Consider the following 21,324-nt stretch of genomic DNA (forward strand, 5'->3'; position numbering starts at 1 on the left):
CACCAAGTCATCTGCAAATAGCAGAAATGCGATGCTGAGGTCACCAAACCGGACCCCCTCAATGCTTCGGCTGCGCCTAGAACTTCTGTCCATAAAAACTAAGAACAGAATCGGTGACAAATTGGCAGCCTTGGTGGAGTCCAACCCTCACTGAGAACGAATTCGACTTACTGCCAGCAATGCGGACCAAACTCTGGCATCGGTCGAACAGGGACCGAACAGCCTTAACCAAGGGGCTCAGTACCCGTACTGCCGGAGCACCGCCCACAGGACTCCCCGAGGCACACGGTCGAACGCCTTCTCCAGATACACATAACAAATGTAGACTGGTTGGCCGAACGCCCTCGAGGACCCTGCCGAGGGTGTAGAGCCGGTCCACTGTTCCACGGCCCCACGGCCGGGACGAAAACCACACTGCTCCTCGTGAATCCGAGATTCGACCTCCTGACGGACACTCCTGTCCAGCACCCCTGAATAGACTTTACTGGGGAGGCTGAGGAGTGTGATCCCAGTATATTTGGAACACACCCTCTGGTCCCCCTTCTTTAAAAGGGGGACCACCATCCCAGTCTGCCAATCCAGAGGCACTGTCCCCGATGTCTACGCGATTTTGTAGAGGCGTGTCAGCCACGACAGCCCCGCAACATCCAGCGCCTTTAAGAAGTTGTGATATTACTTAACTTTCCTTATCATCACGAGAATAAAATCATATGTTGTAATACTATGCAATCAAAGTCACAATAATACCAACAAAAAAAAAGTCCAAATATTACAAGAATAGAGTCATACATTTTAATATTACGAGATTAAAGATGTCCATTTAAAGTGGTAGTATTATTATTTGTTTAATTTAATTCTATTATTATTTAAAAAAAATTCTTGCACCCAAACCCACTTCCAAACCCAACAGGAAATCGAGTATTTTGGATTGAATGTGAAATTTTTAATCAATTAACAGGGTGCACATTTGAGACCTTGGCGCCTAGGGAATGAGTTGGATCCTCCTCAAAATTGGTGAGAATGTTCATGAGACATATGTTATCTTAAGTAATCAAAATGGTGAGTTTTCATTCACGGGCCTGACCTGTGCGGGGTGCCAAAGTCGGCCATTTTTTGGGCAAAACACCAAATTCAGAAAATGACTAATAACTCCCTGATACAATGTTCAATCTACAACCCCTAGCCAAAAATATGGAATCACCAGTCTCGGACGAGCACTCACTCAGACATTTTATCATGTAGAACAAACTCAGATAAAAAGCTTGAAAAAAAATAATGAATTAGTTCAAAAGTGCAACTCTTTAGCATTCAGAAACAGTAAAAAAAAAATGAATAAAATATATTGTGGTAGTCAGTAAATGTTACTTTTATAGAGCAAGTGCAGGGAAATATATTTATTGAATCACTCCATTCTGAGGAAAAAAATATGGAATCATGAGAAACAAACAAAAAAATAACAAAACATCTCTTGTATTTAGTAGCACCAACTCTGGCTTTTATGACAGCTTGCATTCTCTCAGGCATGGACTTGATGAGTATTCTTCATCAATTTGGTGCCAACTCTCTTTGATTGCAGTTGCCAGATCATCCTTGCGGGTCGGAGCCTTGCTGTGGACCATTTTTTCCAATTTCCACTGCAGGTTTACAATAGGGTTGAGATCTGGGCTATTTGCAGGCCGTGACATTGACTGGATGAGTCTTTCTCCAAGGAATGCTTTAACAGTATTAGCTCGTGGCATGATGCATTGTCATCTTGGAAAATGACAAACATATTTTCCATTGAAGGGATAAGAAAGCTGTCTAAAATTTCGATATGAACTTGTGCATTTATTGAAGATTTAACCTGCACAGCCATCTCGCCAGTGCCTTTGCCTGACATGCAGCCCCATATCGTCAAGGACTGAGGGAATTTTGATGTTTTCTTCAGGCAGTCATCTTTGTAAATCTCACTGGAACAGCACCAAACAAAAGTTCCAGCATCATTGTTTTTTGTTGTTGTTAAAATGCCCTCCTGTTCAAAATTTTTCTTCCCCCAGGAAATTGAGATTTTAATCTTTCCGATGATGTATCACACATGCATTTCGGACAATTTTGAAATTTGGCCAAAAAGGCGGAACTTCAAGTAACCTGAGTATTTTACGGCATATAATTTTTTTTTCATGTTAGATTGCAAGTTGTAGTGTTAAAACGTATGACTTTAAAAGTGTAAAGAATGACTTCAATCTGTTAATATTTATTTTTATTGATTTTTTTTTTTTTTTGTCCCTCCATCCTAGAATGACAAACACAAAATGAAGTATTTGCTCATGGGCGGGGTACATTTGACCAACACGTACCCAGTTTTTGAGCTTTTAATTTGAAAGTCACGAGCGCGGATGATGGGTTCGAGACAGCCCCCGGGCCCACCTCCCCAGGCGAGCCGGGACACGCCCCTCCGCCGGCAAGTGCAGCTCGCCGTCAGGAGCCGGATCGACGAGAGGAACCGCGGCGGAGCCGGGATGCGCGGCGACATCCTCCTACTTGTGCTGCTGCTCCAGCACGGGGCACCCGGAGAGGCTGAAACGGTGGGTGACCCGCCGGCCGACTTTCCGTTCCGTTATTATTTTCATCTGGGAGAACTTTCTCCACAACTTTGGAGATCCAATCAGGAGTAATATTACCATGTATTACTTGAACTCTGCATACGGCACTAGATGTCCAATCCATTTGAAGAGGCCAAACGAAAATACTGACCTTCACTTGTCAAAATGGACTTTTTGGACGTCTTCAATGGCACCTAAAGAGTTAATAGACCTTTTTGTTGCAGGAAAAGCTTCTCACATTTGAGCCATTCTCAGCATTCCCACTTTGAAACTCTCATATTGATTTCGCTGTTCATATTTGCGGTATTTTGAACCATAAAAGTTTCGTTCATTTCATCATTTTCAAATTTCAAAATGTACGCACCTAATCCAACATTTTAATCCAATTCACATCATAAATTGGAAATAAATGGGACAAAAATGATTTCCAATGGGCCGTTCATTTCCACACTGTAAACCCAAAAAATCAAATAGTTTAACAATAGGTTCCCCTATAACTGTGACTTGTTTTTATCTTTTGAGTAACTTACTTTTGATGAACTTAAACTATTTGTCTCTATTAAATCATTTAAAAGCATAACTTGAACAAAATTTCAAAAATGGATCAGAATATAGCTCTATTGCTTCAACATGACAGCGCGTGTCTCATGTTAAGAAGGTCGTAGTGTGGTGAGAGATGGCAAAAAAGCTGCTTGTCATTTTAGGATAAGGATCCAGTGTAATTACGTATTGTGCAAACAACTTTTGAAAAAGAAAACACTGCAAGATGCAATATAGAATAGACAGTTTAGATCTTTTTATATGCTAATATGCTGCCTCCTCTCTCAAGACGAAGACAATCCACGCAAACACCATCTTGTCGTCTTTGTAGGAAAAATATTGTCCGTAGCCAAACGTATAAGTGCAATTTTATTCTCATAGCAGATAATATTTCCTTCCAAATTTCCAGCAGTCGACATGTGTAACTGTCTGCAAAATGGGAATGTAACTTGCCATTTTAGGCTGAGACACATTATCAGAGGCGTCGCTAGCATAAACTGAGTTTAAGGGGGGTGGGCAGGCCCCCCTTGGTAGCCGAAAAGTGTCATTGGATGTAATTAACTTTCCCATATATATATAAAAGTTGTAAAGCAAGAAGACAAACAACCAAAATGAATGAAATGAACAAAAAAAAAAAAAATGATTTTTATAATGGGTCAAAATTATTTTTTGAACATATCATGTGACTAGCACCTTAGACGGTCATTTGCTTTGCATATTATTTAAAAAAATAGGAGAGGGCAATTTTATTTTTCTAATGATTTTTTTCTTTGAGTGAAAATATATATATGTTTTTGGTTGAAGCAACATTTTGGGGGATTGAAGGATTTAGACACAAATGTCATACCCATAATATGGCCCAAACACAAAAAGGATTGCTAAAATCAAAGACAACTTTTTAAATGAAAATTTAAGTGTTCAAATGGAAATTTTTGAGCCTCAAATATTTTTTCACATTTAAAAACTTTTTTTTTATGATTTTTTTTTTTTTTTTTTTGATTGAAGTGATTTTTCCATTGAAAATATATATTTTTTGTATGAAGCAACTTAATGTTTGATTGAACAATAAAGACACAAATGTCCTAGCCAAATTGTGCCCCAAACACAAATCAACATTAATTCAATTAAAAAGTTGCCTCAATCAAAAAAAAAAAAATAATAATAATAATAATAATATTAATCAAAGAAAAATAGCTTTCACATGCATTAAAAAAAATTTTTTTTTGAGTTTCGAATTTATTTTTACATTCAAACTTTTTTTTTTTTATTAAAGCGACTTTTTTTTGGATTGAAGGAACTTTTTTTTTTTTTTGAAGCAACTTTTTATGATTAAATAATAAAGACACAAATCTACCTCCATATGGCTCCGCCCAGGGGATACAATTTTTGACAGTGGTAACTACATTGGCACGACACCGGCGGGCGTACCAAATTCAATGGATGACGATCTTGGCGAAAAGTATTGCCTAAGCAGCCTGATTTAGAATTCCCCTCAAGAATGATGGGAAACAAAAAACCCTTATTGTCAACTTATTTTAAATATTCTTGTAAGTCAATTTTATTGCTGACACTGCATTATGGGGTCATCAACATATTGTGCCCCCCCAGCCCCAAAAGTCAAACTCCGCCTATGGTCGCTAGACCTAATACAACACTAGGGCACGGAGTGAGCACCGGCGAGCAAACATTTTTTAGCACTTATTTATCATAAAAAGTCAGAAATAGCAAGGTAAACTATGTACAATCAAACCAAAATACACGTTACAGAAATAAAAGGGTAATTTTTTCTTTTTTGAGCCATCAGTATTCAACATCAAAACTGGGACATCCCTTTTTGATAGTCCAGTTCACCTCTGCTCATGCTCATCAACTTCCATCTCTCTTCCTGCACTCTTCTGCTCTATTTTGGACAGAAATGGGGATATATCACTGTAACTGTGTTTCTCAACTGGTAGGTTGTGACTGAAGCAATCTGACCTTTTAGCCAGATTGCCGGAATCACGCCAGCCGAACCGCAAGACCTGCGCCGGGCAGCTCCAATGACCCGGGTCGGCGGTACCCCGACAACCCGGCCTAAAGGCCAAACTCCGTGCGTTCACCTTAGTCTTAACCCCTTGAATTGACTCCATTTTGAAAGCTGGAAGAAGGCTCCAAAGCACAAGTTGATATAATTTATTCAGGTCAACAGTGATCAAACGGCAAGGCGAAACAGACTCAGGCGAGGAGGCCGACTCGTTCCAAGGTCACGATATCACAAGTCAAGAAAAAGTTCCTGAGAAAAATGGCAACGATTAGTTAAATATTCAGTTTTTTTTAAGGCTCTCGCGGGGCGTGCTGTAGGCAGAAGACGGGTGTGCTTGGGCGTTGTTTAGGATTATTGTCTGTTTGTGGATTGGACATGAGGATTCGGGAGTTACTGTTGTAAGGGCAACGAGGGTTGTGGATTTTGCCACCTCAGTGTCAAAGGGGCTTTTGGAGTCTTATCAGTCGTGTTATCAGTTGGATATCGGGCGTTCTCCGGTGTTCCTTGTTTTGGGACAGGATGTCCCGGAATTTGTTCTGGACTGTCTGGAAGAACTGATTGTGAGAGTTGGTAGTGCAGACGTGGGCTTGTAGATGTCCTGCCTCGTCAGCGTCAATCTTGCTCAGTCAGTTGCATGAAACGCAGTGGGCTTTGGTGATAAAAAGGCACCATGAATCTCTTTATGCCAAATATACTCTGCTCGTTTTCCTTAAACTATGATATAATTGCTATTTATTTTATATTGGGTGTGTTAAAGTAATATTTGGCCCATCCCACAGGTAGTGAGCCCATGGGAAGGAGGACAGGAGGGTGTGTTCCAATTATAGAGGGATCACACTCCTCAGCCTCCCCGGTAAAGTCTATTCAGGCGTGCTGGAGAGGAGGGTCCGTTGGGAAGTCCAATCTCGGATTCAGGAGGAGCAGTGGGGTTTTCGTCCCGACTGCGGAACAGTGGACCGGCTCTACACCCTCGGCAGGGACCTCGAGGGGTGCATAGGAGTTCGCCCAACCAGTCTACATGTGTTATGTGGATCTGGAGAAGGCGTTCGACCATGTGCCACGGGGAGTCCTGTGTGTGTATGTGTGTGGGGGGGGTGCTCCGGGAGTACGGGGTAACGAGCCCCTCGGTAAGGGCTGTTCGGTCCCTGTACGACCGGTGTCAGAGTTTGGTCCGCATTGCCGTCACGAACTCTAATTCGTTCCCAGTAAGAGTTGGACTCTGCCAAGGCTGCCCTTTTTCACCGATTCTGTTCATAATTTTTACAGACAGAATTTCTAGGAGGAGCCGAAGCATTGAGGGTGTCCGGTTTGGTGACCTTAGCATTGCATCTCTGCTTTTTGCAGATGACGTGGTGCTGTTGGCTTCATCAAGCCGTGACCTCCAACTCTCACTGGAGCGATTCGCAGTTGAGTGTGAAGCGGTCAGGATTATGATCAGCACCTCCAAATCCGAGACCGTGGTCCTCAGTCGGAAAAGGGTGGAGTGCCTTCTTCGGGTCGGGGATGAGATCCTGCCCCAAGTGGAGGAGTTCAAGTATCTTCTGGTCTTGTTTACGAGTGAGGGTAGGAGGGAGCGGGAGATTGACAGGCGGATCGGTGCAGCATCTGCAGTAATGCGGACTCTGCACCGGTCCACATTGGTCAATTTACCAGTCGATCCACGTTCTTACCCTCCTCTATGGTCACGAGTTGTGGGTCGTGACTGAAAGAACAAGATCCCGGATACAAGCGGCCGAAATGAGTTTCCTCCGCAGGCTGTCCGGGCTCTCCCTTAGCGATAGGGTGAGAAGCTCGGTCATCCGGGAGGGACTCTGCGTCGGGCCGCTGCTCCTCTGCGTAGAGAGGAGTCTTCTGAGGTGGCTCGGGCATCTGGTTCGAATGCCTCCCCGGAGAGGTGTTCCAGCATGTCCCACCGGCGGGAGGCCCCGGGAACGACCCGGGACACGCTGGAGAGACTGTCTCTCGGCTGACATGGGAACTCCTTGGGTTCCTGCCGGAGGAGCTGATTGAAGTGGCTGGAGAGAGGGAAGTCTGGGCTTCCCTGTTAAAGCTGCTGCCCCCGCGACCCGACCCTGGAGCAAGCGGAAGATGATGGATGGATAGATGATGTCCAATCCATTTGAAGCGGGAGTGTGGCAAGTCCTGTGATTTAAATATATCTTTTTTGGCTCAAGATTGACCCATTTTCAAGTTTAAACATGTCAAATGTGCCATTGATTTTTGTATACCCAAGTTTGAAAACGGGACAGAATGCAAGGGCAGTCATTTAGTATCCAAAGGAAAAAAAAAAGTATCCCCCTCCCCAAAAAAGAAAAAAATCAGTACAATATCGGCACAGGCCAGTACCGTACGGTCGGTGTCCAAAGCCCAAGTATGGCATCGCCACAAATCGTCGCGGATCCATTTGCTCCACAGATGGAATTGTTACACTTGGACTTGAACGGAAGCGAGCGTGTTGCTTTGTGGCCCACAGAAAGAGGAAAAAAAAAAACATAAAACACTTTGGGGCAAACTTGTGCTAACGTGCCTGCCGCGGGCGCCGCTTCAGACCGTACTGAGCCAGATAAGACCGCCGCGTAGATAAGACCATTCTCGGGCTGAGGGTCGGAGCGTGCGTCGACTGCTGAAAAGATACTGCTTGTTTGGGTTTCAGCTAGAAATGTCTCTTAAAGATAAAAAAAAGAAAAGGGTCATATAAAAGAAACGTCCTCCAGACGCGACGCAAGCATTTTGCCAATCAACCAACGTTTATTCGCTGCCATGCAGCATCCCTGTAGTGGAGCAAACATGCGCGAGGAAGCTGGTGTTTCTGTTTTGGACAGAAATGGAGTTGAATAAAGTCACAAAAAGAAGTTAAAACAAGTTAACTCTAGGTCAACACGTACTCAACCAATAAGTTGACCGGGTATTGGCTCACCGACGTCATGTCGTTGATTTGTCGTCGACAAGGCCGCGGACGTGTTCAAGCGCGGGATTGATGTTGACACATTTTGTTTGTGCAGGCCTGCAAGTGCAGCAGAAAGTGGCCGTGTCACTGCGATGGCATCAAAGGACAGAAGGTAAGCACACCCATTCCATTCAAGCGTCAAGTCACAATTCTTTTGCAAACGACAAAAAAACAATCCTAAAGACCGACTACACCGTAAAACCATCTGATAATAATCCCCTATACAGAGTCCCCGGCTTACGACGTACTCAATTCACGCAATTTTGAATTTACGACGCCAGAGTCTCATCCGCCATTTTGTCACGTCTTTTTTTTTTTTTTTTTTTGTCGCGAAAAGAGTACCTAATTGTACCTCACAGTATCTTATTTTTTTACTTTACTTTATTAATAAGACGTGTTCTTTCCTCACTAAACGTAAAGTTGTTCAGTTTTATAGACATCAAACAAGGCAATTGTACTTTTTGAAGCTCTTGACTTTCTACACATGTATGTACATTTATATTCAAAACGACACACATTTTAACAATAAAACACTTGACACAAACCAATTGGTGTTCAAATGTCCATCTAGTCTGATCAATGTCAATTTTGTACATGAAATTAGCCTAATTTGCCTAACAAAAGTCTGCTATCTTAAATGCTACGAATGCTAATGTATTTACAATTCTCATAGCAAATCGCTCACATGTAACTCCACAAACTGTAGCCGTAAACTTAATTACAAGTACACAAACATATATTAGCTAAAACAACTTACAGCTTTATGTGGGCCAGTGTTGTTTTTGGTAGCACTTTTAATTTTCGTCTTAGTCTTTTGGACGACAATACTTACTAGTCTTAGTCGTATTTTAGTCATCTCAAAATGAGTTTGTCTTTGTCTAGTTTTTGTTGACAAAAACTCAAGACTAATTTTGTGTAGTTTTAGTCGACAGTTTATGAAATTGTTTTTGTCTGTAAAATGAAAACAAACAAAAAAATATGCCCACCAGGACGCCACAAACTCTATGTGAAAAAAGTTGTCTGAGAGTTTAAGAGGATGCTCGCCATTAGGAATAGACTGATGCTAACGCGAACGTAAATGCTGTGCTAAGGCTACGAGTTACATTTAGTTTGTGATGATCATTCAGCACAGAGAGTTTCATAGGACGCTCGCCGTTTGTAATAGCCTGATGCTAAAGCGAACATGAATGCTATGCTAACGCTACGAGTTACATTTAGTTTATGATGCTCACTCAGCATAGACCTTTAAAGGATAAAGCAACATTGAATATTCTCTCTTCTTGCCAAGAAAAGAAGACTAACCTTAGCGTGTGTGTCCCGAAACAGGTAATGGGAAGACCCGAGAAGACAAGCGGGTAAATTGGGGCGGGGGGCGCAGCACAAAACATGAGTGACACAACCAGACACACATTGTGAACATGTGACAAAAATTATGGCGCATTTTCGTCTCGTCAGATGAAAACTGGCATTCGTCTCTTTATGTTTTAGTTTCCCAATAAACGTTTGTAGCTCGTTATCGTCTCGTCATCATCATGGAAAAATTGTCCGTCGACGAAATATTTTCGTTATAGTCGTCGTTGACGAAAACAACACTGATGTGGACCAAGCTAGAGCGCGGCTATCCTTTGTCCACGTCAGACGTCTTGAGTCTGCTACTCAGTCATACAAGGTGACAGTCCAGCCAGACCCAACGCTGCCACCAGAGGGCAGTGTATCCGCCATAATTCAACAAAATGCAATTCTTTTGGCCTTTTTGGATAATTATTTTGGGGTACTCAAAGGGTTAATTCCGACTTTCGAGGAAATTCGGTTTACGTCGCCAGCGTAGGAACGGAACTCGTTTGTAACCCGGGAACTACCTGTATTGGTTCTTGAGTAATGGCCAAATTCTCTGATCTTAATGACCTTTGACCTCCAAATGTAATGACCTCTTCTGTTTCATGTTAGAAACTTATTCTGCAAGTGTCACAGTAATCCCTGTATTGGTTCTTGAGTGATGACAAAATTCCTTTTCTGACCTCTTAGGGCGTAGGTTTGCATAGGGATGGTAGTGACATAACACTAGGAACTTTTCAGGATGCTCAAACTGTCCCCACCAACTTTATTTGCTTCAGTTATATAGGTCATTTAGATTGTCTTCCCATATGTTGTAAGGATAGAATTGACCCTACCATTATTAAGTGAATTATTTAGGTTATATTCAGACTTAAATTGACCCATTTTCACTTGCTGAAAGTGCCGGTCAGATTTTTTTCCTCAAACGCACGTTTGATTAGCAGATGACTTATATAACATGTCGCCACTTCTAAGAGGAGGGATATTAGAAGTTTTTTCCGGCCAGCAGCCACTGTAAGTAATGTAAAAAGACGTCAATGTTGTAGAGTTTGGGAACACACCACAAATTTTGCTACTGAAAGTTCGACCTGTTTAGCATAACATTAAACTGTGTGAATTTGCTAATCTGCAAAACTCGAGTAGGAAGCTGCTTATAAGTGTCCTGCTGTATGCGCTTTCTAATGTTAACATTAATTAAACGGTGAGAAATGTAGTGAACTGAGGGTTAACCCCTTTATGTGGTCTTAAAGAAGCCCATAGGAGTTTTCATTTTTTGTTGAGTTTGGCTGTGCTTGTGGACAAAAGCAGTAGTGTTTTACCCGAAGGAAGGCTCCAGTTTTATTTATCTTTGTGATTCCCTGACTAAGAAGTTTTTTCAGTTCAATTTAATTAATTTACTTTGACAAGCATTGTTAAATGGTCTTAAGACAAATGTTTATTTTTTGCATTCCTGGATTGTTAAGAGATTATTATGAGGGTTGTGTTTATTGTGTATGTTAATATAATTTATGTTCAAATATTGCATTTCAAATTTGCTAATAAAATCCATACTTATTATAGAAGTTTTCGAGATGTTTCTTTAGCAGTTTTTGAAAACAAAAATTTGAATCGAACGGTGTATCACCTAAAGCAATACAAATGAAAGTTAGTATTAGTCAATGCGGATTCTTTTTGCATTGATCATTATCACTATCAATTAACGAGGTTCATATTGGTGACAAACGTAGCCCTGACCCCCGTTCACCCGATCTGTTCGCTCTCATTAATGTCCGGTCCCCAGCAAAAAGTGTACATGCAGGTTATGCTGTTATATCGTCCTTACCAATGTTGAGACCAAACCTATGCCCTTGCTGACCTCCGTGACCTTTATTGGAGTACAACGATGACGACGATCATGAATACAATTGTGAGCGTTTTCCATACAAATGATGGAACAAACCTGATAGCGGGACACTTCAGTCAATACTTCTAAGTGACTCTTACAACTCCCAAAAAGGCATCTTAATATTCCTACTGAAATACTGTACTTGATGGAAGTGACACGGCTGACGTATTTGCTGTCAATCGGAGCGCTGTGCCGCCCTCCGGTGGCGGCCTGCAGTCGTCACTGCGATGGCCCACACCGGTGCGGTCAGTGTAATCGCGTGACTGTGCTCAGGGGGAGCCCGGCTACAGGGGCTACGACGGTCTGCCCGGACTCATCGGTTACCCTGGCGACGAGGGGAGCCAAGGACTGGAGGGCTTCCAGGTCAGTGTGGGTGTGTGTGTAATATCCAATTATCTTACAATGTAAATAACGTTCCCCTCGTGGCGCCCCAGGGTCAGCGGGGTTCGGCGGGACGTGTTGGAGTCAAAGGTTCTCGGGTAACCGCACTGACAGCAAAATGCTCCCACAACAAAGGAAACAAACACTTGAATCAAGGGTGTCCAAAACACGGCCTGAAGCAAATGATGAGAATATCATTGAATACACGGGCACCTTCTTTCTCTTGTGCTTCTCATCTTTACCACTAGATGGGGCTGAAATGACCTCTCTATTAGCTGAAGGGTCAAATTCTCACGTGTTGAAATGAAATTAGAAAACTGTGGAATTTCAGGATTTGGTGTTTCATCATTTATATTTCAAAATATTCCAATCTTATAAATGGAGCTTTTCTTGTTTGGGATTTTGTTTTGTTTTTTGCCGTCGTTGCAGGACACTTTCAAATGGTTCTACAAACTTTCGTTCAGTACTACAAATTAGGGCTGTCAAACGATTAAAATTTTTAATCGAGTTAATTACAGCTTAAAAATGAATTAATCGTAATGCATCGCAATTCAAACCATCTATGAAATATGCCATATTTTTCTGTAAATTATTGTTGGAATGGAAAGATAAGACACAAGACGGATATATACATTCAACATACAGTACATAAGTACTGTATTTGTTTATTATAACAATAGATCAACAAAATGGCATTAACATTATCAACATTCTCTTAAAGTGATTCATGGATAGAAAGACTTGTGGTTCTTAAAAGATAAATGTTAGTACAAGTTATAGAAATTTTATATTAAAATTTGTAAAATTTTCAATCAAAAAATAAACTAGTAGCTTGCCATTGTTGATGTCAACAATTACACCATGCTCACTCATGGTAATAACCCATAAAATCAGTTGGACCCAAACGCCAGCAGAGGGTGCCAAACACCAAAAAACAAGTAACAAGCGGACATGACACTGTAGTCATTTTAGTCTGTTTGAGCGGGGCACGTGCGTTAATTGCGTCAAATATTTTAACGTGATTAATTTAAAAAATTAATTACTGCCCGTTAACGCGATAATTTTGACAGCCCTAGTAGAAATAGAAATAGTTTTAGTTTAAAATATACTTTTACCTCTGGATGATTTTGTTGTCAAGTCATTCACTGCCATTGACAGCAATACAAATTTAGCGAATGATCGTATCTCACTGCCAGGGACAGCAATAGATGTCCAACTGGGAGGCGTCCGAACAATCGCCGCCAGCCCACCCGGTCAAAATAGATTGGAAATCTATCGCCATCAAAAGCAGCCAATGAGTGAGAGGATGTGTTCGGGCGTTGTTTAGGGTAATTGTCCGTTGCGGATTGGGCAGGGGAGTTTGTGCGTTACTAATGTCAGGGTCAACTAGAGATTTTGCCAGCCTCAGCACCACGTGAGTGCTGAGTGTCCAACGGGTTCCTCCGTTATCATATGTTCTTTGTGGGAGGAGAGGATGTCCTTTCTGTTTTCTGGACTGTCCGTTGTTTGTTACCAGAAGGGCTGATAGTGGGATTTGGTGGTCCAGGTCCAGTGGGCAAGTGAGATGTCTTGGCCATCCCTGCTTGTCTCGCTCAGTCAGCTGTATGACGCGCACATTGGTTCTCCCGGTCAGCACTATTCAGGGTCGGCTTCCGTAGTCAGCAGGCATCCTCCTCTAGTTATCTCCCTTAATGGCCTGTTGCCTTGGCGATGCAAATTCCAATCACTGACACACGGGCTCTCGTCTACCTCGACATTCATCCAGGCCTTTCGTGCTTCAAATATAGTCTACTTGGTTTCTTAAACTATGATTTAAATGGCCCTCCCTCGGAGAAAAAAGTTTGGACATCCCTGATTCAAATAATATGTCACCAACACTCAAAGCAAGATGAAAGACGCACATACGGTGACATTGTTGTGACCGTCGTGTGCCTTCAGGGCCTCCCTGGCCCGTCTGGTTTTCCGGGCCCTCCGGGCCTTCCGGTAAGTTTGGCCGCCGAGCAACTTTGGAAAGTCCGGCCGGGAGACGGCTGACCATTTGTGCGCGTGTTCCGTCAGGGACTTCCGGGCGGAGCCGGACCGCCGGGGCCGCCGGGACTTCCGGGATGCAACGGGACACAGGTAAAAGCTAGTATAGCACCGATGCTGTTTTTGCTTCTCGGTAGCTGGCCGTATGGCATCGGCCGATACTGATACGTGTTTTTAAATACATTTACATCCTCCTCATCCCGCTTTTACTACTTAATTATATTTCTTACTTATTTCTTCTGCTTCTTGTGCGGCATTTGTAACTGGTAGCCCTCTTGGGAAGGGCGACCGTCAGTTAAAGACTAGATCTCGAAGAGTAACGAATGCGCGTTATGTCTTAGGACTAGCCAATACAAATGCCAGCCCCTTCAGATTCTAGTGTCGGTATCGGTGCGACACTAGTAAAAGACTGACAAAAGTTTTTTATTTTGGAGAATGTGTTTGAAATAAAAAGGGTAGCATGACCGCCGTCTGTACTGACTTTGTCGTAGTATTGTCGAAATTCTCCAGCTAAAATTCACCCCAAATTTTGCAAGCCTACGTATTTCTGACGTCATCCTCCGTCGTTCCAGGGTCAAGACGGCTTCCCCGGCTACCCCGGAATTCCCGGAGCGCTCGGCTTACGAGTGAGTTTCGCTACCTAACGACGTCCGACGCTTACGTGGCGAACTAACGGCTAATGTGCCTTTGTAGGGTCGCCCGGGACCCCGAGGAGAAAAGGTGGGAGGTTCCGTTCGGACCGAGAATAATTTTTTCCGCGCTCCCGTAGGAATTCTTTGCTCTTTTCCAGGGAGACTCGCTCGTCTTTCCCACTTCCGCGGGCATCCGAGGTGCTCGGGGATCACCGGGACCGGATGGTGAGCAGGTGAGATGGGAAAAAGGAGGGCAATTCAAAAAATCCAAAAGATCTCAATAAGAAGAAAGGACATAATCTTAAAACAGGGCTCTCAAACGCAGTTTTTCTGCGGGCTGCTGGAGGTAAAATATGGCTAAGTGTGGCCCACATCCAGTACAGTACTGTAGACCAGTGACCCTTGTCTTTGCCCTCTGAGACAACCTTGTTGTGATATAGGGCTATACAAATAAAATTGAATTGAATTCTCCAGGGGCACCAATACACATTCTTGTCAGGGTATGCGAAATGAAAAATGGCGTCCCAACCGGCCCTAACCCAGCAGACAGCACATTTTTTTAGTACAGTGGTATGAATCTGAACCTTTTGGAATTTCTCACCTTTCTGAAATCATGAAATCACTATCAAATGTGATGTGATCTTTGTCAAAATCACACAGATGATAAAACAGTGTCTGCTTTAACTAAAACCACCCAAACATAATTGGTTTTCAAAGTTTAATATGGATGGCATGCAAACAATGACTGAAGGCCTCTGCCCAAGGAGACTTAAAGATCAATTGAAACTAATTTTTACCAAACATTTTAAGTCAGGTGTTTGCCCAATCACTGATGAGTGTTTTAAAGCTGTCCTGCCCTCTATAAAACACGGGTTGTTGATTTGTGTCAAGCTGGGAAAGCATACAAAACCATCTTTAAAAGTCTGGATGTTCATCGGTCGACAGTCTGAGAAGTTGTCTACAAATGAAGAGTTTGGCACTATTGCTTCTTTCCCAAGGAGTGGCCGTCCACCAAAGATGACGCCAACAGTTCAGCGCAGAATAAGTAAAAAACAACCCGAACGTGTTACAGAAATCACTGGCACAGTCCAATATCTCTATGCACACAACAACTAAAATATGTAAAACTATGGCCAAGAATGGTGTTCATGGGAAGACTCCACGGAGGAAGCCACTGCTGTCTAAAAAACATTGTTGCTTGTTTAATGTTCGCAAAAAGGCACTTGGACACTCCACAAAAGTTTTGGCAAAACATTTTGTGGGCTGATGAAACCAAAGTTGAATTATTTGGTAATAACACACACTGTCATAAATGGAGGAAAACTGGTACCAACATCAAGGAGGGAGCATCATGATTTGGGGCTGTTTTGCTACCTCAGGGCCTGGACAACTTACAATCATTAATGGAAAAATAAACTCAAAAGTATGTTTTGCAGGAAATCTGAGGGCGTCTGTCAGACAGTTGAAGCTAAAAAGAGGATGAATGCAGCAACAAGACAATGATCCAAAACACAGAAGTAAATCAAATTCAGAATGGTTTCAGAAGAACAAAATACACCTTGTGGAGTGGCCAAGTCAAAGTCCAGACTTGAACCCCATGGAGATGTGGCCAAGTCAAAGTCTAGACTTGAACCCCATTGAGATGCTGTGGCATGACCTAAAGACAGCGATTCATCCAAGGAATCTGACTGAACTACAGCAGTTTTGTAGAGAATAATGGGCCAAGATTAATCCTGATCGATGTACCAGACTGATCTGCAGCTAAAGGAAGAGTCTGATATTATTGCTTAAAAAAAAAAAGGGGGGGGGGGCACAAAATATTATATGTGATGGTTCACTTACTTATTTTTCCCCCTTCTGTCATTGTTTGCATACTATCCTCATTAAAATATGAAAACCTATAAATGTTTGGCTGGTTTTAGTTCAAGCAGACACTGTTTTTTCATCTGTTATTTAGACAAAGATCAGATTACATTTGATGGTGATTTTATGCAGAAATGTGAAAAAAATCCAAAAGGTTCAGATACTTTTTCATACCACTGTATGTTAGTGATAGGGCTGCAACTAACAATTATATTTATAAACGATTAATCAGTCAATTAGTTAAAGAAGTAATCGGATAAATGCCCCCCACCCCCATTTTATTTAATTTTTTTATGACTGCTGTCAAGCTCACCTCTTTGCTAAAATCCGCGTTCAAGCTAGGCGCTACCGCTAATGCACAGCTCCACCGCTAACATAGTGCCCTGTCTCTCTCGCTTTTTGCTGACATGATTGCTACATGAATTCCAATTTGGGGGACTTGACAGTTCAGACCGCAGCCACATTCTGTTAAAATGTGACCCAGATCGGATTTTAACCACAAATCAAAGTGACCTAGATCGGATTTAAAATGGTCCACTTTTATACGACCTGTCCCGTTCAGACCGTCAAGTTAATGCCTGACTCAAGTTGACAAAACACGAAAAAAATCGGATTTGTGCATTAAGACGTGGTATGAACCTAGCCTTATGTTCTTTAAACGAACTAAACAACAAAATCGAATAGGGAGGAGGCATACTGTAATGAACAGTTTTCTTTATAATACAGTTATATTTACAATCCAAATCCACTTTCAAAGCACACTCTCCTGTATGACCGTTTACAGTTTGAATGGGAGTTTGTGTTGCGAGGCTAAGCTGTTAAATGAATGTGGTTTCTTTATAAAAAAGAAATGAAACAACCTTACTGTCCAACCGTAACTCAAGTGCTAATGTGCTTCTCCAAAACACAATCCAAATGGACACTTAAGACACTGATTAGTAGAGGTGTGCAAAATTTCCGATTCTTAGATTATTCGCGATTCGGCCGTGGAAGATTCGAGAACGATTCACAAACATCCAAGTTCCGATTATTGAAATATGCCAAGTAAAGCGGAAGTACAACACACTCAGCGCGCCGCGCGGTCAATGAGCAACGGAGCGAGAGTAGCTAAACATCATGCTTCTCATTACCCGGCCCCTCGGGTAATGCCAATGCTCAACTCACGGCTCTAGCTCAACTCATGCCACGAGATTAAAAAACACAACAACATACCTGAAGCTGCTACAAAAGTACGTCATCCACATAATGTTACGGTAGATATCATTTATATAAGACTAGATGCACCACAGTAGCGGTAGCGTTTGCAGCACATCTACAAAAAGCTAGATGCAGACGTAGTAAACGGCCGCCATCTTAAAGCAGTACACTTCTCTGCAAGGCTGTTGTAGCGAACCTTCCAAGCAAACCTAACTTAACTTTTTATCTAAAATACTCCTAAATCGGTAAAATATTGACTTGAATCTATCTTTAAAATAGTTTTAAAACTTTCACATGTCGAAAGTTGACAAAAGGGAAATTATGGATTAATGGGAGCAATTTTAACAACTTTAACGGTTGATTCACAACATTAAATTAATTGAATGTAGTTTAAAGCTGCTGATACAGAATGGGGACTGGAGTTTTTTATTTAATGTTATTTTTGTTATTTGTTTACTGCTATATTTTAACTTGATACTGAAATAGTAGTTTGGTTTAGCCTGAGAGTATTTTTGAACAATTTTGGAACAAATGTACAAAATATTAAAAAAAAAAGAAAAAAAAAAAAAGGGGGGGGGGTGCATCAATAATCGTTTTAGAATCGAATCGGACCATCTGAATCGTAATCGTAATCGAATCGTTAGGTGCCCAAAGATTCCCAGCTCTACTGATTGGCATCATTGCTAACCAGTTTAGCGCTCCGTGCTAAGTAGTAACGTTTCATCAACAAAGAATACACACAATACAATTGGCTGACGAGGACTGACGGAGGCACTAACACAACACAAAAGACAATATAACACTCGACACTTCGTAATACAGTATTATTGATTCGGCAACCCAACGTGAGTGTAGCAGTGAACTCTCTATCTCTCTTGTTCTAATCGCTGGCGCATGCGCAGCCTCACATTGCAGACAAACAAGGACCCAAACAGGACTGTTTATAGCTGCCAGCATTAAATTGATCATCAAATTTGTTGGCAACGATCCATGGACTTTCTTCATGAACAATTTAAATGTGTAAGTTAAAAAAATGAATAAAATAAAACGGAAGTCATTTTCACTTTCTTGTGATGGTGCTACCTGTTGGCTTGCGCCCATATGCGGCAAATTTGCTGATCAACATGTAGTTTGCGCCACTGCCCTTGTCTGTCAGATTCTTCATTACAGAATTGTGATCCAATCACGCTGTTTTTCCTTGGCAGGGCGCCAGCGGCGAGCCGGGTCATCCGGGTGCGCCGGGCCCATCGGGACCGGCCGGAATTCCGGTGCGCACAACATTTTTCACCGGAACGTCGCCGGCGCTCGATCGACTGACGGAAAATCATTTCTCCTTATTCCTGCGCAGGGACGTCCGGGTCAGCAGGGGTCTCCGGGAGAGAAGGTCGGTCGCCCTCGCCCGTAAATAAGACGTCCGGATTAGTCCTTTCATTGCGTGCGTTGTGTCGGTCCTCAGGGTCAAGAGGGACCCAGTCCAGTCAGTCCCGGTCCACAAGGCCCCAAGGTACGCCCGCACCACTTCGCGAGACGATTCCACCGAGGTCGTGACGGTTCCGCTCGCTTTTCTCGGATCTATCGAGGGAGAACGAGGACCCGCCGGAAATCCGGGACAAAGAGGAATCAAATTGTACGCTGAGGGTCCCAAAGAACTCAAGGTCCGGTCCCTTCCCGTCCTCTTTTTGTCAAAGAATTCCTTTATAGCGTCCGTCTGTCTGATCAGGGCGAACCGGGTGATGTAGGAGCCAAAGGTTGTGCTGGACTTTCTGTAAGTCCCTTTGCGCTTTATCCCCATTTTGGCAGTTGTTTTTCCGCGACCTTCTTTTGACATCTTTTCAGGGTCTGGCGGGAAGGCCGGGAGTCAAAGGAGAGGCTGGACAGCGAGGGGAGCCGGGCGCACCGGTAACTTTACGAATGTTGCGTCTGCAATACCGCCTCATTTCTGGAGAGACAGCGAGAATCAAAAGTGCCATGTGGCAAAATGGATTTTGCCATGTGGCATTTTTTTGCCATTTGGCAAAATATTTTTGCCATGTGGCATTTGTTTTGCCACGTTTTTTTGCCAGGTCGCAAAATGGATTTTGCCATGTGGGACTTTTTTGCAATTTGGCAAAATGAATTTTGGACGTGCATAGCCGTCAATGGCATAGCCTTACTTGGGTGTCTGTTGAATGTCAGTGCACTCTAATGTAAAGTGTATGTTTAAAAATCATAGCCACATGTTTTTCTGCCATTAAAAATTAATGGAAAATTTAGACGTGCATAGCCGTCAATTGCATGGACTTGCACGGACTGCATAACTGCCATATACCCCCGAAAAATGCCCTATAGCCCCCCAAAAATGTCACAAATCAAAATGCATTTTGCCACATACCCAAAAAATGCCACATGGCAAAAATATTTTGCCACATGGCAAATAACACTTTTGGTTCTCGGCCCCTTTCTGAATGATTGGTTAAGTATTGACTTTACATTTAAGTGAATATGAAGTCATACAGTATGTTTTTAATGGTACAGGTAGTCCCCGGTTTACGAGCGAGTTCTGTTCATGTGCTGGCGATTTAACCCGGATTTCTGCGCAAATCAGAATGAACCCTTTAAGTACCTGTAAACACCCTCTAAAGAAAAATAAACTATCAAAAAAAACATGTTTGTACATCATTGTAATGTCTTTGCCAAGACGTTGGCGCTAGGACTTAGCGCCAACGCTAGTCCCAGAATGAAACTAAAATAAAATGAAATCAGTGTCATTTTCAATAACATCAATTGAAATTTGTGTTTACAAGTTGCTGCTGATACAGCAATATTGAAGGATTAGCATGGATCAGTTAGGGCCCAAGTACACCACATGCGTGATCGTTGCGGTTCCGGTCCAACTCCGGTAAAAAATAGCGCCGGAGCCAATCCGTTCCCATTATATCCTATTGTTCAACGTATACCGGCCGGGTCAGTGCTACGGATTGACTGCGAACCACCTCCGGCGTGCCGCGTGCCCGCCGGATGGTATAGGCTATTTTCTATTTTTGCCAGATACGCATCCGACAAAATGGGCAGAGCTGGGCCGGACGTCAAAAGCCCAGGTGCCTAATCACGGTTTAAACACGAGCGAAGATGGATGATGAGCGCTTCATCATGGAGGTGGAAAGTCACAAAGTGATATACGATGCAGCAGATCGTTATTATAAGGACAGCATTAAAAGCAAAACTGCAAGGTGTCCTATTATGTGTGTTTTTCTGGCAATGATATCACACACACGACGTGCTGAGCAAAAAAAAAAAAAGCAGCGTATCTGGAAGTGGTTCCACTACAGAAATTCTCGTGCCCGGCGCACACACAATCTCGGTCTGTATACAGAGTCCGAGGGGGGAAAAGTACGAAAGAGAAAAAAGAGACACCCACAAGTTTCGACCTGGTGGTCTATTCAAGACGTTTCTCTTTCTTTCCTACATTTCACTTGACTCTTCATAGAAAAAACATGTTTGCGCTGGGCACAGGCACAGTGTTGAGACACCAATTCCAAGTACACCGTTTTTTAGTTCGTGTAGTATAGAATTTGCTATCCATTTTATAAATATTACAGATTATTTAACAGTTGTTTATAACAGCTCTAAATGTGTACAAAGATATGAACCCACCGACACAACCAAGGGCATAATAGCCCCCCTTTCCCCACACACGGAGCCCTGATCTCAACATGATGCAGTCAATCTGGAATTAAGAGACAGACATAACTAAAACATCAATATGCAAAGAAAAAATGTGCTCTCTCTCTGCTTCTCTGATGAGTATAAACTCCGTGTGTTTTTCGCTGTTTTAAATGGCACATTACAGCGCGCGATCACGCGAGCGCTCAAGAGGGAACGGAGTTGGCGGACCGCAGCCGCTTTTTTTTTTAGTTCGTGTAGTATATAAT

The 21,324-nt window shown here is 42.6% G+C and overlaps 1 protein-coding gene across 1 annotated transcript in view; it reads left to right on the forward strand.

The window, feature by feature from the left end:
* Positions 1 to 2,436: 2,436 nt before the first annotated feature.
* col4a3 (collagen, type IV, alpha 3) overlaps positions 2,437 to 21,324 on the forward strand; it is a 37,761-nt gene continuing 18,873 nt past the window's right edge. The window contains exons 1-15 of the mRNA XM_057838801.1: positions 2,437 to 2,564; positions 8,148 to 8,204; positions 11,586 to 11,675; positions 11,747 to 11,791; positions 13,632 to 13,676; positions 13,752 to 13,814; positions 14,294 to 14,347; positions 14,415 to 14,441; positions 14,512 to 14,586; positions 18,619 to 18,681; positions 18,762 to 18,797; positions 18,870 to 18,917; positions 18,994 to 19,068; positions 19,134 to 19,178; positions 19,250 to 19,312. Coding sequence (XP_057694784.1) covers positions 2,499 to 2,564; positions 8,148 to 8,204; positions 11,586 to 11,675; positions 11,747 to 11,791; positions 13,632 to 13,676; positions 13,752 to 13,814; positions 14,294 to 14,347; positions 14,415 to 14,441; positions 14,512 to 14,586; positions 18,619 to 18,681; positions 18,762 to 18,797; positions 18,870 to 18,917; positions 18,994 to 19,068; positions 19,134 to 19,178; positions 19,250 to 19,312 — 852 coding nt within the window. The 5' untranslated portion in view covers positions 2,437 to 2,498. The remainder of the gene's footprint in view (positions 2,565 to 8,147; positions 8,205 to 11,585; positions 11,676 to 11,746; positions 11,792 to 13,631; positions 13,677 to 13,751; positions 13,815 to 14,293; positions 14,348 to 14,414; positions 14,442 to 14,511; positions 14,587 to 18,618; positions 18,682 to 18,761; positions 18,798 to 18,869; positions 18,918 to 18,993; positions 19,069 to 19,133; positions 19,179 to 19,249; positions 19,313 to 21,324) is intronic.

Source organism: Corythoichthys intestinalis, chromosome 6, assembly GCF_030265065.1.
Source record: "Corythoichthys intestinalis isolate RoL2023-P3 chromosome 6, ASM3026506v1, whole genome shotgun sequence".
NCBI classification, from domain to species: Eukaryota; Metazoa; Chordata; class Actinopteri; order Syngnathiformes; family Syngnathidae; genus Corythoichthys; species Corythoichthys intestinalis.